This window comes from Cyprinus carpio, chromosome A15 (genome assembly GCF_018340385.1).
Source record: "Cyprinus carpio isolate SPL01 chromosome A15, ASM1834038v1, whole genome shotgun sequence".
NCBI classification, from domain to species: domain Eukaryota; kingdom Metazoa; phylum Chordata; class Actinopteri; order Cypriniformes; family Cyprinidae; genus Cyprinus; species Cyprinus carpio.
This window is the reverse complement of record NC_056586.1, coordinates 23,740,951-23,754,705: the sequence shown is the minus strand read 5'-3', so window position 1 is coordinate 23,754,705 and position 13,755 is coordinate 23,740,951. Positions and strand designations below refer to the sequence as shown.

General features: G+C 34.3%; 1 protein-coding gene across 1 annotated transcript in view; it reads right to left on the bottom strand.

Moving 5' to 3' along the window:
• The window catches only part of LOC109054195 (solute carrier family 12 member 9-like), a 46,951-nt gene that overhangs the window by 3,168 nt on the left and 30,028 nt on the right, over window positions 1-13,755 (bottom strand). Inside the window, 4 exon segments of the mRNA XM_042771739.1 lie at window positions 517-706; window positions 3,175-3,198; window positions 3,201-3,387; window positions 8,396-8,502. Of these exon segments, the coding sequence (XP_042627673.1) occupies window positions 517-706; window positions 3,175-3,198; window positions 3,201-3,387; window positions 8,396-8,502 (508 nt within the window).

The following is a 13,755-nucleotide window of genomic DNA, read 5'->3' as shown; positions in this document are numbered from 1 at the left end:
AATTATGCTCAAATAAAAATAAATAAAAATCAAATGAATAAAAATACAAAAAAAATTAATAAATGAAAATAAATAAAAATACATAAAAATAAAAAAGAAATGAAGAAAAGACACATAAATAAATAAAACACAAAAATAAATAAAAAATATATAAATACTTGAAAATAAATATTAATGAATGAAAATACATAAACAAATGAAAATAAATATATAAAACAAAAAAATAAATAACACTCAATATAAATTTATAAAAATACCTATAAATAAAAATACATAAAAATAAATAAACAAATGAAAATAAATATAAGAAATATAAATACATAAAATAAAGAAATAAACAAATAAATAAATATATATAAATAAAATACATACAAATAATTACAAATAAATAGAATAATCATAAATATGTAAAAAATGAACAAAACATAAAAATAAACCTAATAAATGAATAAAATGCATGAAATAAATATATATAAATATATATATATATATATAACCAGAAAGGGTGAGTTTTACCGAGGTCTCCGAGCTGCACGTTTCCCAGCACATAAAGGCCGCTCTTCTTGATGTCGTTGATCCTAATAAATGAATAGAAAAAAATCAATCCCACGCTGCACCTGGGGTTGGACACCATCAGCAGCACCTGCGGCCTCCAGAACTTCACGTGATCCTTACGAACGTCCAGCATCAGCAGGTATTTACGCACCTGAAAACACCTGTCTGTCAAACTACTTCACAGCATCTTGGCGGATATTATCAAATACTAAAACTAAAACTATTAAAAAGCTAATTAAAATAAAAAGATTAAATAAAACAGAATAAAAGTATTAGATTAAAAACTTAAATATTAGATTAAAAATGACAATTGGATATGCTGCTTTAACAAGTAAGAGAAATAAGAAACAAGTTTAAGTGGAATAAGTAAAATTTATTTAGTTGGAGTTATATAATTTCAATTTTATGGAATTTAAATAAAAAAATTTTAATTTTTTAGTAATATAATTTAATTTAAATTGATACAAACGTCAAAAAGCACCAATAAAATCACTAGGAAATTACTAAAAGCACACCATAAATGACCCTAACCAAAATTAAACGAAAATTAAAACAAAACTAAAAAAATAAAAGCTAATTCAAAATATTTATTAAAACTAAATTAGTGAAATAATAATTTCAATCACAAAAACTTAAAACTAATAAAAACATCAAAGGCGCATAACAAAATGAATATTTTTTAACGAGAACCGAAAATAGAAATATCAAAATATTTATTAAAACTAAATACACCCATACAATGAAAAAAAAGTATATAAATAAATGCCCAATATCACAAAAACTAAATGATAAAAATCTCACAAAGCAACAGATAACAAAATACACTAAAAGTGTATATAATAAAATAAAAGTTAACTGAACATACAGGTTAATTATTAATAAATAATAAAAATTATACAAATAAATAGTTAATAGTTGATGTCTGATTTATATGTCGGATGAACTGGAAAAAATCTAAAAATAAAAGCTAATTCAAAATATTAATAAAAACTGTGTGTGTGTGTGTGTGTGTGAGTGTGTGTGTGTGTGTTTGTATGTGTGAAGTGTGGAGTGTGTGAGTGTGTGTGGGTGTGTGTGTCGAGAGTGTTGTGTGTGTGTGTGTGTGTGGTGTGTGTGTGAGCGTGAAGTGCGTGACGTGAGTGAGCGTGTGTGTGTTTCTTTGTGTGTGTGGTGAGTGCGTTCTGAGTGGTGTGTGTGTGTGTGTGGTGAGTGTGTGTGTGTGTAGAGTGAGTGGTGTTGAGTGTGAGGCGTGAGTGATAGTGACGTGAGTGGCGTGATAGTGTGTGTGCAGTGTGTGTGGGGCGCTGTGTGTGATCCCTTAGTGAGTTGTGGGCGAGCGCAGAGTGATAGTGAGTGAGTGTGCAGTGCGTGAGGTTCGTGGGGTGCTGCGCGCGCGGCGTGTGTGTGTGCGAGAGAGCGTGGGCGTGTGTGTGTGTGCCGGTGTGTGTGTTTGGGTGTGAGTGACGTGCGTGATGAGTGCGCGGGTGTATGGTCGTGGTGTGTGGTGTTTTTTTGGTGTGGTGCGCTGAGCGCGCGTTCTGGAGTGCGTGTAGTGGTGTGACGAGCGCGCGTGTGGTGTGTGTGTGTGCGAGAGCGAGGTGTGTGTGTGTGTGGTGTGTCGGAGAGGGTGTGTGTGTGCGTGTTTATTGGGCGCGTAGTGTGTGGTGTGTGTGTGTGTGTTGTGTGTGTAGTGCGGCGTGTGTGTGTGTGTAGAAAGCGAGAGTTGTGAGTGTGTGTGTGTGTGTGTGCGGTGTAATTGAGCGACTCGCAGCGAGTGACGTGTGTGTGTGTGCGAGCGAGCCGGTGAGTGTAATGTCCGCGAGTGTGTGTGTGTGTGGTGTGTGTGTGTGTGTGTGTGTGTGAAGTGAGTGAGATGAGATGTGGATGGTTCTGTGTGTGTGAGAGTGTGGTGGTGCGTGTGTATAGTGTGTGTGCGCCGTGTGTGTGTGTGTGAGAGTGTGTGTATACGTGTGTATATGTGTGTGAGCGTTTGTGAGTGTGTGAGTGTGTGTGGTGTGTGTGTGTGTGTGGGTGGAGAGGAGTAGAGCGACGTGATGTGTGTGAGAGAGTGTGTGTTGTGGGTGTGTGTGTGTGTGTGTGTGTGTGTGGTGACCCGTGCGTGCGTGTGTGTTGTGTGTGTTCCGAGGAGTGTGTGTGGCGTGTGTCATATGTGCGTGAGCGTGTGTGTGGTGTGAGAGTGTGTGTATACCGTTTTGTATCACTGTGTGTGAGCGTTTGTTCAGTGTGTGGTGTGTGTGTGGTGTGTGTGTGTGTGTGTGTGAGAGAGGAGTGAGTGAGTGAGTGACGTTGTGTGTGTGTGTTGTGTGTGTGGGTGTGTGTGAGTGTGTTGTGTGTGTGTGTGTGTGGTGCGCGTGTGTTGTGTGTGAGAGTGTTGTGTGAGCGCGCGTGTTTGTGCGTGTGTATATGTGTGTGGAGGTTGGTGTGCGGTGTGAGTGTGGGTGTGTGTGAGCGAGTGAGTGAGTGAGTGAGTGAGTGCGTGATGTGGCTGTGTGCTTGTGTGGTGTGTGTGTGAGTGTGTGTGTGTGTGTGTTTCTGTGAGTGTGTGTGTGTGTGTGTGAGTGTGTGTGGTGTGTCGCATCTCGTCTGGGTGGTGTGTACCTGGTGGAAGATGAGACGCCTGGCTGAATGCAGCCCCAGCTGCTGACGGGACTCAGGTAGTGGATCAGCAGCAGCAGCAGCAGCATGAAGGCGATGCTGGCCGAAGCGTAGATAGCGTTGATCAGGAACATCATTATGGCACAGCCGATGATCCCCAGAACACACGTGTGCCACGTGAAATACCTGAACGTGGGCCTGCGGACAGACAGAGACCGGGTTCATGGGCGGATCAGAGTTCTGCTGCATTCATCCCATAATAAACTGTCCTGCCATTATAAAAACTATAGTCTGATAAACTTCAGGAGCAGATACACTACCAGACAGAAACATCCCCCATTAAAAAATTATATTTTGATATTTTTTCTGGAATGGGAAACGAGGAATTTTGTGATAAAAAGAAGTGATGATTTTGATATAATTTTTTTAATTTTTTTTTTAATTATTTTAAAATTTTTTTTTTGTTTTATTTTTTATATAAATTGAAAATTATATTTTTATATAATTAATATAATAACATTAATATTATATTTTATATTATTTTAAAAGTGTATATATATATATAAGTTGAAATTTTATATAAATATAAATCATCTTTTTTTTTTTTTTTTTTTTTTTTTTTACATTTATATTTGTCATTTTTTTATATAAATTTTGTTTGTGATAATAATATAAAAATATTTAAATGCAAAGTCGGCAACACCAAAGCTCTAAAAGTATCAAAAAAAGTATTATTAAAAAGCTATCGCATAGCGTATGTAGTGACGTCAACGTTTTAATTATAATAATAAAATCATAAGAAGTTTAATACACCCTACATTCCTCCCCCCCAAAAAAAAAAAAAAAAACCCACGCGGCATCACACAGTAGGGCATTGGAAAAGGGTACTAGGTTTTAAATTATTTTTTTTTTTTTTTACAGCAAATACATACATACATAAAAGACTCATGATATATGGTGATATAAAATGACTCCTAGCTTGTCTTGAGGTTTTGTTGATAGCACAATAGTTCACATGATCAGAGAGACATCAGAGATGATTTTGCTGTGTGACTGCTGTACACTGAAAAGCACAGCCTGAGCGTCGTCAGATGTTGTAATTGTTGTAATTATTAGAAGTGATGAATAATTTGTTTTATGTATTTTTTGTTATTAGTCTAACGCAGCTGAAATTACTCACTGAATGCATGTGGTGAGCAGCTCTTCACAGCTCTCAAGATAAGAATATATATATATATATATTTTTTATTATTATTATTATTTTATTTAATAATATGATATATAAAAATATAAATATAAAAAATACATATTAAATGTAATTTTACAAATAGAAAGTATAAATATATACATATATATTTACATATACATTTGTGTAAAAATATTTAATAATTATATTATTATGATTATTTAATTATTTCATATTAGAATAGAAAGTATATATATTTACAATATATTATATATGAGTTAGATAATATGATTGAAATTTTTATATAATATTTTTATTTTTTATTTACAGATAGAAAATATGAATAAAATCTGACATTATTATACATAACAGGTTGGTAGCGTACGTCCTGAGGTCAGTATGTAGTACTTACAGTATTACAACAAGCTGCCTGCCAGTACTTACACTGATAACACAAACACACCACATGACAAACTCAACACACACACACACACACCACAAACTCATGCACACAACACACACACACACACTCACACACACACACACACACACACACACACAACACACACACACACCACACACACTCAAACATCACAATCGACAAACTCATGCCACATATCACACACAAACACACAAACTCACACACACACACACACAACTCACCACACATGCACACATTCCCACACACACACACTCATTCACACACACACGGACTCACAACACACACACTCACACACACACACACTAAAATAATAATGAACACATTCTCATGAAAATATCACACACACACACTCACACACACAACTCACAAACCTCATGCCACATTCACACACACACACACAACTCACACAAACACTCAACTACACAGATCACAAACTCATTGCACACATTTCACACACACACACAATGGCCACACACACACACACACACACACTCCGAATCCTTGAAAGATGAACAGAACAAACCTCAGTGCACACATTCAACACACCAGGGTGCACAACACACACACACACAACACGAACACTCTCTACACCACTCATGAATACGTGTACACCACGAGGCACAGTGACACACACCCTCAAACCCACAGATAGACATAAGGTCTCACATGCACACACACACAACACCTGGTAGAGGGGGACTGGAGAGGCGAGTTAAGGACACTACAACTAAAAAAAAAACGCTCACAGAGAAGTGGGTCAGGAGAGGTCCTCGCCACATCTCCAAGAGTGCCCTAACAGCCATGCATCACAACACAAAATCCGGCGTGGCGCGACAAGAATAAGGAGAAGACACAGTGGGTGACACACACACACAAACTCGTGCTAGCCAATCTATCACACACAGCCATCGTGAACACACACACTCCTGGAGAAAGGTGCACTCACATCAGGGGGGTCAAACAACACAATCACACACTCATTGCCCACACACACACCACCACACACACACACACACACACACACACACACACACACACACACTCACATCATCCCTCACCCCCGTCACTCAACACATACACATCACAAAACTCATGCAACACATTTCACACACACTCACCACACCCACGCACAAAACTCACGCAGACACACACACACAGATGACAGAAGCTCTCAGTGTCTCTAAAAGCATCCTGTCTCTGTCTTTCACGTTTCAGCTTCATTATCAGCTCGAGTTGTTTAGAGATGTTGCTCGATCAGCTCGAGTTGTTTAGAGATGTTGATCGAGGTTGAAATCGATGTTTGTTTTTGTGTGTGTGTGTGTGTGAGAGTATAACTTGTGTGTGTTTTTGTGTGTTGTGTTTGTGTGTATTTGTGAGAGAGTCATTATAACAGCAATTACGACTTTGTCTTTAATGGATTTTTCTCTTCTGGAGGTCAGTGTGTGTGTGTTTTAATAAGAAAATAGCTAATGGCTCTTTTGGAGGTAATGATGATTTGAATCCAGATATGCATAGAGTGAACGGCGAGAGATTCTGTGCAGACGAGACCGATTCATGACTAATACATATGTTTTCGTAAAGTTTAATAAATTGGATTTTTTGTAGGTCATTTTTTATTTTTTATGTATAGAGTATTTTAGAACATTTTCTTGATTTTTTTGGATTTTTTTTGTATATTTTTTTACATTTTTTAATAAACATATTTTATTTTTGTATTTTTGAAATTTTTGTTTTTTTTTGAATTTTTTTGAAACATTTTTTCAACAACTAATCTTTTTTTTATGAAATTTTATTTAATGGTTATGGTAGTAAATTTTGTAATATTTAAGTTTTAACAGGTTTTCCCAACACTAAGTTACTAAGTGGGAGAGTAGAAAGTATTTAACATGAAAAAAAAAAACACACTTATTTATTTTTTTAAATCGAGTTTTGAGTTTTTGTGTTTTTATTTTTGTTTTAGTTTTTAATTATTAGTTTTTAGTTTTAATTTTTAATTTTTACATTTAATTTAATTTTAATTTATACTTTATATAAGTATATTATTAAGTATTAAAATTAAGTGTTAAAATAAAAATTTAAAATCAATACTTAAGTATTAAGTATTCAGTTTAACACTTAATTTTAAGTATATTAAGTGGTGAAATTAAGTGTCATTAATTTAGTTTTTAGTATTAATTTTAACCTTTATTTTTTTGGTTTAATTTTTTTTTTATATTTTATTTTTTAATTTTTTAATTAATTTTTTTTGTTTAGTGGTGAAATTAATACTAAAGTGTTAAAATTAATGCTTAAGTACTAAGTATTCACTTTAACATTTACTGTAAACAACTTAATTTTAAGTATATTAAATTAAGTGGTAAAATTAGGTGTTAAAATTAACACTTAAGTATTAAATATTCATTTTAACAGTTAAAGTAGATTAAATTAAGCATTAAAATGATGTGTTAAAATTAATACTTAAATATTAGGTATACATTTAAGCACTTAATTTTAATTATATTAAATTAAGTGGTGAAATTAGGTGTTAAAATTAATACTTAAGTGCTAAAATTAATGCTTAAGTACTAAGTATTCACTTTAACTCTTACTGTAAACAACTTAATTTTAAGTATATTAAATTAAGTGGTGAAATTAGGTGTTAAAATGAATACTTAAGTATTAAACAGTCATGCTTAGTTTTTAAGTATTCACTTAACACGTACTTACTACTTAATTTAAGTATAATTAAATTAGTTGAAATTAGGGTTAAATTACACTTATATTACATTTCATTTTAATAGTTACATGTAATTTAAATTAAAGCAATTTAATGATGTGTTAAAATTAATACTTAAATATTAGGTGTACATTTAAACACTTAATTTTAAGTATATTAAATTTAGTGGTGAAATTAGGTGCTAAAATGAACACAAGTATTAAATATTAATTTTAACAGTTAAAGTAGATTACTGTAACTTAAGAATTAAGTGTTAAAATTAATACTTAAGTATCAAGTATTCATTTAGACACTTAATTTTAAGTACATTAAATTAAGTGGTGAAATCAATACTTAAATGTAAAAATTAATAGTGTTTGCTTTTGAAGTATGAAGTATTTATTTCAATATGACATTTTAAAAAGACAGCATCTTTATTTTGTTCTATTTTTCTTCTTTATTTTTATTTTTTACATCAATGAGAATTTGTGAAGAATGTGATTAATTGTCCTGAAAATAATGTCACAATAAAGAAATACTTAATGGCTCTAAATGGAATTTGGCCTGAAAAATGACCTGGATGCGTTCTTGACAGATTTCACATGATTTACCCAGAAACACTCTCTCTCTCTCTCTCTCTCTCTCTCACTCTCACACACACACACACACACACACACACACACACACACACAACACACACACACACACACACACACACACACACACACACACACACACACACACACACACACGCACATCTGTTTTCCACATTCAGAATCTCATTTCAGTTTTGCCCCTCAGTCTCTTTCACACTCCCACTTTCATTTCCTCTTTTCTTTCCATTTATCTGCCGTTTCACTGGCATCTATTTCAGCCAGTTTGTGTCTGTCTTTTCTTTTACTTCCATCTTTCTTTCTCCTCCTCCTCCTCTCCTCCAGCGCCGCTCCGAGCAGCAGCAGCAATTATGTTAAAAGCCAGCAGACCTGCTCTCTTCCAAGTGATGTCACCCTGCTCATGTCAGCAAAAAGCAAACTTCCCGCTGCCAAAATGACCGTGCGACACACACACACACACACACACACACACACACACAGACACACACACACACACACACACACACACACACACACACACAGAGGTGTAGAAACTCTGGCGTTTCAATCAGCATCTGATTAGAGGACAGTAGAATCAGTTGAAGGGGCCATTAATCAGTTTAATTGCTTTCCTCATTTCAATCAACCAATTAACAGCGTGAGGAGCAACTCGTTTTCTGACATGAAGGTAAAATATAACCGTCAGTGTCACTTAGTTATAATAATTAAGTTGGTTAGCTTTTCAAGGCGAATATGACCGTAATTGTCAATTTTACTAACTTTTCCAGGAGAACGCACCGCATGTGTTTTGATGGGTGTGTGGAAAAATGTAAAGGTGCATGAATGCACTGAAAATGGTGTTTCACTCTCCGTTCATCTGAGATCAGATGAGTTTTGTTTTTCTTCAATCAGGTTTTGTAGAAATGCAGCACTGCATCAGTGTCTCAGCAATGGATGCCCTGCAGTGAATGGGTGCCGTCAGAATGAGAGTCCAAACAGCTGATAAAAACATCACAATAATCCACAGCACATCTGGAGAAGACAAACGCTGAAACAAACCCAGCATTCAGAGGTTTATGGGATTTTCTCACCCATAAACAACACATAAAACAAAGCAGTTTTAGTCTGTTTGCTAGTTAATTTATTACGCAGTTAAGCTGTAATGTGGACAAGACTTTATGCTTTTAAGTAGTTCACAAACACGTCCTAAAATGTGAAGCTCCTATAACGACTCCACTTTTCTTCTCCTCTCTATTCTTCCCTCTTAATTCTGATTGATGAGCGTCTGTCAGTTTGTTTTCTTTTGTTCGCTCTCATTTCTTCTCCAAAGATTCATCTCATTAATTCTGGACGCACTGGAGTCTCTTGGCTCGGCCTTCATCCTCCAAACAATCACCATCATATTTAGATATCAAACATTAGAAACACATCAGGATGATTTATGATCAAACAACTGATATTCTCAGCAGATCTGAAAGTCTGGATCACGTCAAGATGAAATCCGGACACACGGATGCAGGTTTGGCGCTGGACTCACCAGGATGAGATTCATTTTCTCACAGTATTGCATTGATTCTTCAGACTCGTGCAATGAATCAATAAATGTTTTCTTGCCTGCATTCATATAACATCCTACTTGGATCTTCGTACTTTCGAACGTCATGCTTTCATACTTATAAAGCCTTATGATTTACACAAAGTTAGAGTTCAAAAAATGTCAACTAACAAAAAATCACTGTTTGTTAGTCGTATACACAAACAAATTCTAATGTTAAACGGTATACTGTATGTTTCAAAATTTCAATGATTAACAGCGTTTTTGAGTTACTCAAAACACTTAATTTAAACCATTAAAAATGGAATATGGGAAATTAAAATGGAAAAAATGGAATTTGCTGAAATAAATAAATAAATTTGGTTTAAAAATAAATAAAATGATTTTATATTATATTAAGTTTTTGATTTTATGTATAATAATAATGATATAGATAAAGTTAAATTCAGAAGAAAAACAGAATGTGTGGAATGTGTGTAAATAAATTTGTTTTTAATATATTTCATAGGGCTTAAAAATTAATTTTGTTATTTTGAAAAAAAAAAAAAAACACATTAGGAAGTCCAAAAAATAAATAAATAAATAAATAAACAAACCCAACAAAAACGTAATTTTTGTGCAGAAACAAAAAAAAAAATAAAAAAAAAAAAGAAGAAGGTCAATAAAATTTTCAAGTGTGGACGTAAGAAAACAATGGGTCGCGTGAGGGGTCCAACGAAAAATATTATTTTTGTAATTAAACAAAAAATACAACTAAACTGCGATCTAAATTGTAAGTTTCATGATTTCACTTAATTAAACATGCTTTTTTGATTACTACAATTTAACTGAACCATTAAAACACAATCCACAAAAATTAAAACAGAAAAAATATAACTGAATTTGGGGAAATTAAAAAGAATTTCATGGGGACCTTTCTTCATAGAAAGTCAGCTCTAACCCAACCCCTAAAAGACAACTTAAAAAAAAAAAACTATTTACTCTATTTATGAAACATTATTACCTCCGAGGACGTCAACATAGGAAAGTCTGATCAGATTTAGGGAACCTATGAGGACAATTTTGCACTCAGAGAAGAGTGAAGTACACACACACACACACACACACACACACAACACACACACACCAACACACAACACACACACACACACTCTCTCACACACACCAACTCGACCACAGCAACACACTCACACACCAAAGCCACAAGAGGAAAACGCAAAAGAAAACAAACACGGCTCTCTTTTGCCTGATTTTAGAGTGAATTCAGTTAGTAAAATTCACATTCATAAAATCACACACACACACACACAACACACACACTACACCACTGAGCGCTCTCCCATGTCGTCGTCCGATAAACTCTGGAGTTGTGGCCTCAATTTATTGTGCTGTTGGGGTAGTGTCTCTTTGGATGTGATAATCTTAAATGGCTTTTAAATTAACTATGCTAATCACGGCGTGTCTCTGGGGATGTGAACACTAACAACTCACGGTAAACAGAACGCACAAGCCCCGCCCCCTCCACACTCTCAGCCAATCAGCCGTGAAAAAAAGACCTTGACCTCTGATGTTAGGCAGTTGGTCGTTAATGGATTAAGTTGAACTGTGGGTGGTATGTGGATTTTGAGTGGTTGATTAGGACGCACAGAGCTCTCAGCCAATCAGCCGTGAAAAAACCGTGAAGTTGGTGCGGTGGCGCCACTGCCCAGCACCAGCCAACAGTAGCCAGAATTCGCACAGCGGCGTAAAACCAGCAGTGCAGCATAAAAGAATATAGTGACGTAGCTCGTGCGATCAAGTTGGTTCAAGACTAGCCCGGGGAGCAACGGCGAAGAGACAGACTCAGTCCTGAAGGAGAGAAAGCTAGAATGGAGGGAAGGACGCTCGGGAGTACAGCGGCCAACCCTCGCGATAATGGTGGCTTGAAATAGCGTGATACACTCGAAATAAATAAAAATAATAAAATCAATAAAATAAAATAAAACCTAAAATAAAATAAAATAAAATAAAATAAAGGTAAAAATACGAAATAAAAAAAATATTAAGGTAAATAAATAAATATGAAATTTAACAAAATAAATTGATACAAATACATAAATTATATAGATAAACAAAGGACTAAAAAAATTAATATAAGTTTGAAGTATTAAAAGTACTTAAAACTAAAAACAACATAAAAGCTAAGAAAGAGTTGGAGTCGTGCGGGTATATTATAAATATAAGCATTATCAGACGATTTCCGATGTGTCACATAGTTTTATGCGATACAGAGCATAATAGGTTTAAATATTCTCAAAGGTTAAATTGAAAACGAGTTTAGTTTTGGGAAAGCCATTTAATGATTAAATATTAAATACTATAGGGATAGCAGAATAAAATAACATAAAAGGAAAATTGACATTAAAGGCTAAATGTAAACGAGTGTGGTTTTGATGTGTTCATATTTTAATAAACACAAATAGGAAACGTAAATGTAAATTGTGTTTTTTGATTTTCATATTTTATGCAATAAAAATATGGTTAAGAAAAATGACAAAAGCACTTAAAACTAAAATGATGAAGAAAACTGAAAACATAAAAATAAAATATACAATCAAATACTTTTTTTATAAATATTAACTTTTCTTTTTATATTTCATATTTTATACAGAACGTGCAGCATTCAAATACTTTTTTTATAAATATTAACTTTTCTTTTTATATTTCATATTTTATACAATAAAGATATCATAAAAAAGACTAAAGTGCATAAAAAAGTAAAAAAAAACCTTAAATTAAACGCACACATTCAAAACATTATTTAGTAGATACAGTACATAAATACTATAATGTATAATGTTATGTGAATTACATTAAAAAACGGAAAATATTAAAAAGAGTTAAAATGAAAAAAGATATATTGATTTGTATACATAGACTTATAAAATATATAGAAAGTATATTTAGCTTTATTAAAAATAATAATAGAAATCAATATATATACATTTAGTAATTATACTTCAAAATATCCATGAAATACAAGATTAATAACAAAAAAATAAATAATGTATAGGTAGAGATTTTGCATTATCTTTCGAATTTAATGAAATAGCGATATGTAAAAAAAAAAAAAAAGACAAAAGCACATAAAATTACTAAAACTAAAATTACAATGAAAACTGAAAATATAAAAAAATTAAACTATTACTAATTAAAATAAATGTATACATATAAATAAAAAATATTAATAAACACCATAACAGTATGTAAACTATAAAGGCAGTTAATGTAAATTGTGTTTTTTGAGATTTTATCAATGTCTTTGTGTGTGTGAGTGTGTGTGTGTGTAAAGGGGTGTGATATAGTGGTGTGTGTGTTTTGTGAGTGTGTGTAGAGAGAGAGAGAGAGAGAGTGGTGTGTGTGTGTGTGTGTGTGTGTGTGTGTGTGTGTGTGTGTGTTGTGTGTGTGTGTGTGTGGTGAGAGAGAGAGAGAGAGAGAGAGAAGAGAGAAGAGAGAGAGAGAGAGAGAGAGAGAGAGAAGAGAGAGCAAGAGAGTTGGTGTGTGTGTGTGTGTGTGTGTGTGTGTGTGTGTGTGTGTGTGTGTGTGTGAGTGAGAGAGAGAGAGAGAGAGAGAGAGAGAGAGAGAGTGAGTGTGTGTGTGTGTGTGATAGTGTGTGTGTGTGTTTGTGAGTGTGTGCGCATGTGTGTGTGCGTTTGTGAGTGTGTGTGTGTGTGTGTATGTGTGCGAGTGTGAGTGAGTGTGTGCGTGTGTGATAGTGTGTGTGCGTTTGAGTGTGCATGTGTGTGTGTGAGTGTGTGTGAGAGTGTGCATGTGAGTGTGTGTGAGGTAAAGGAGATGTGTGTGTGTGTGTGGGAGAGAGTGTGTGTGGGAGAGGGTGTGAGAAAGTGTGTGTGTGTGTGTGTGTGTGTGTGTGTGTGTGTGAGAGAGAGAGAGGGAGAGAGAGAGAGAGAGAGAGAGTGTATGTGTGTGTGTGTGTGTGTGTGTGTGTGTGTGTGTGTGTGTGGCTGTGATTTAGAGTGAGTGTTATATAAGATATTGGCAGAGCATTATGCCTCTCACACGAGAGCTCTTCTTTAAAGAAACTAGCACATGTAACTGAACGAAGCACAATTG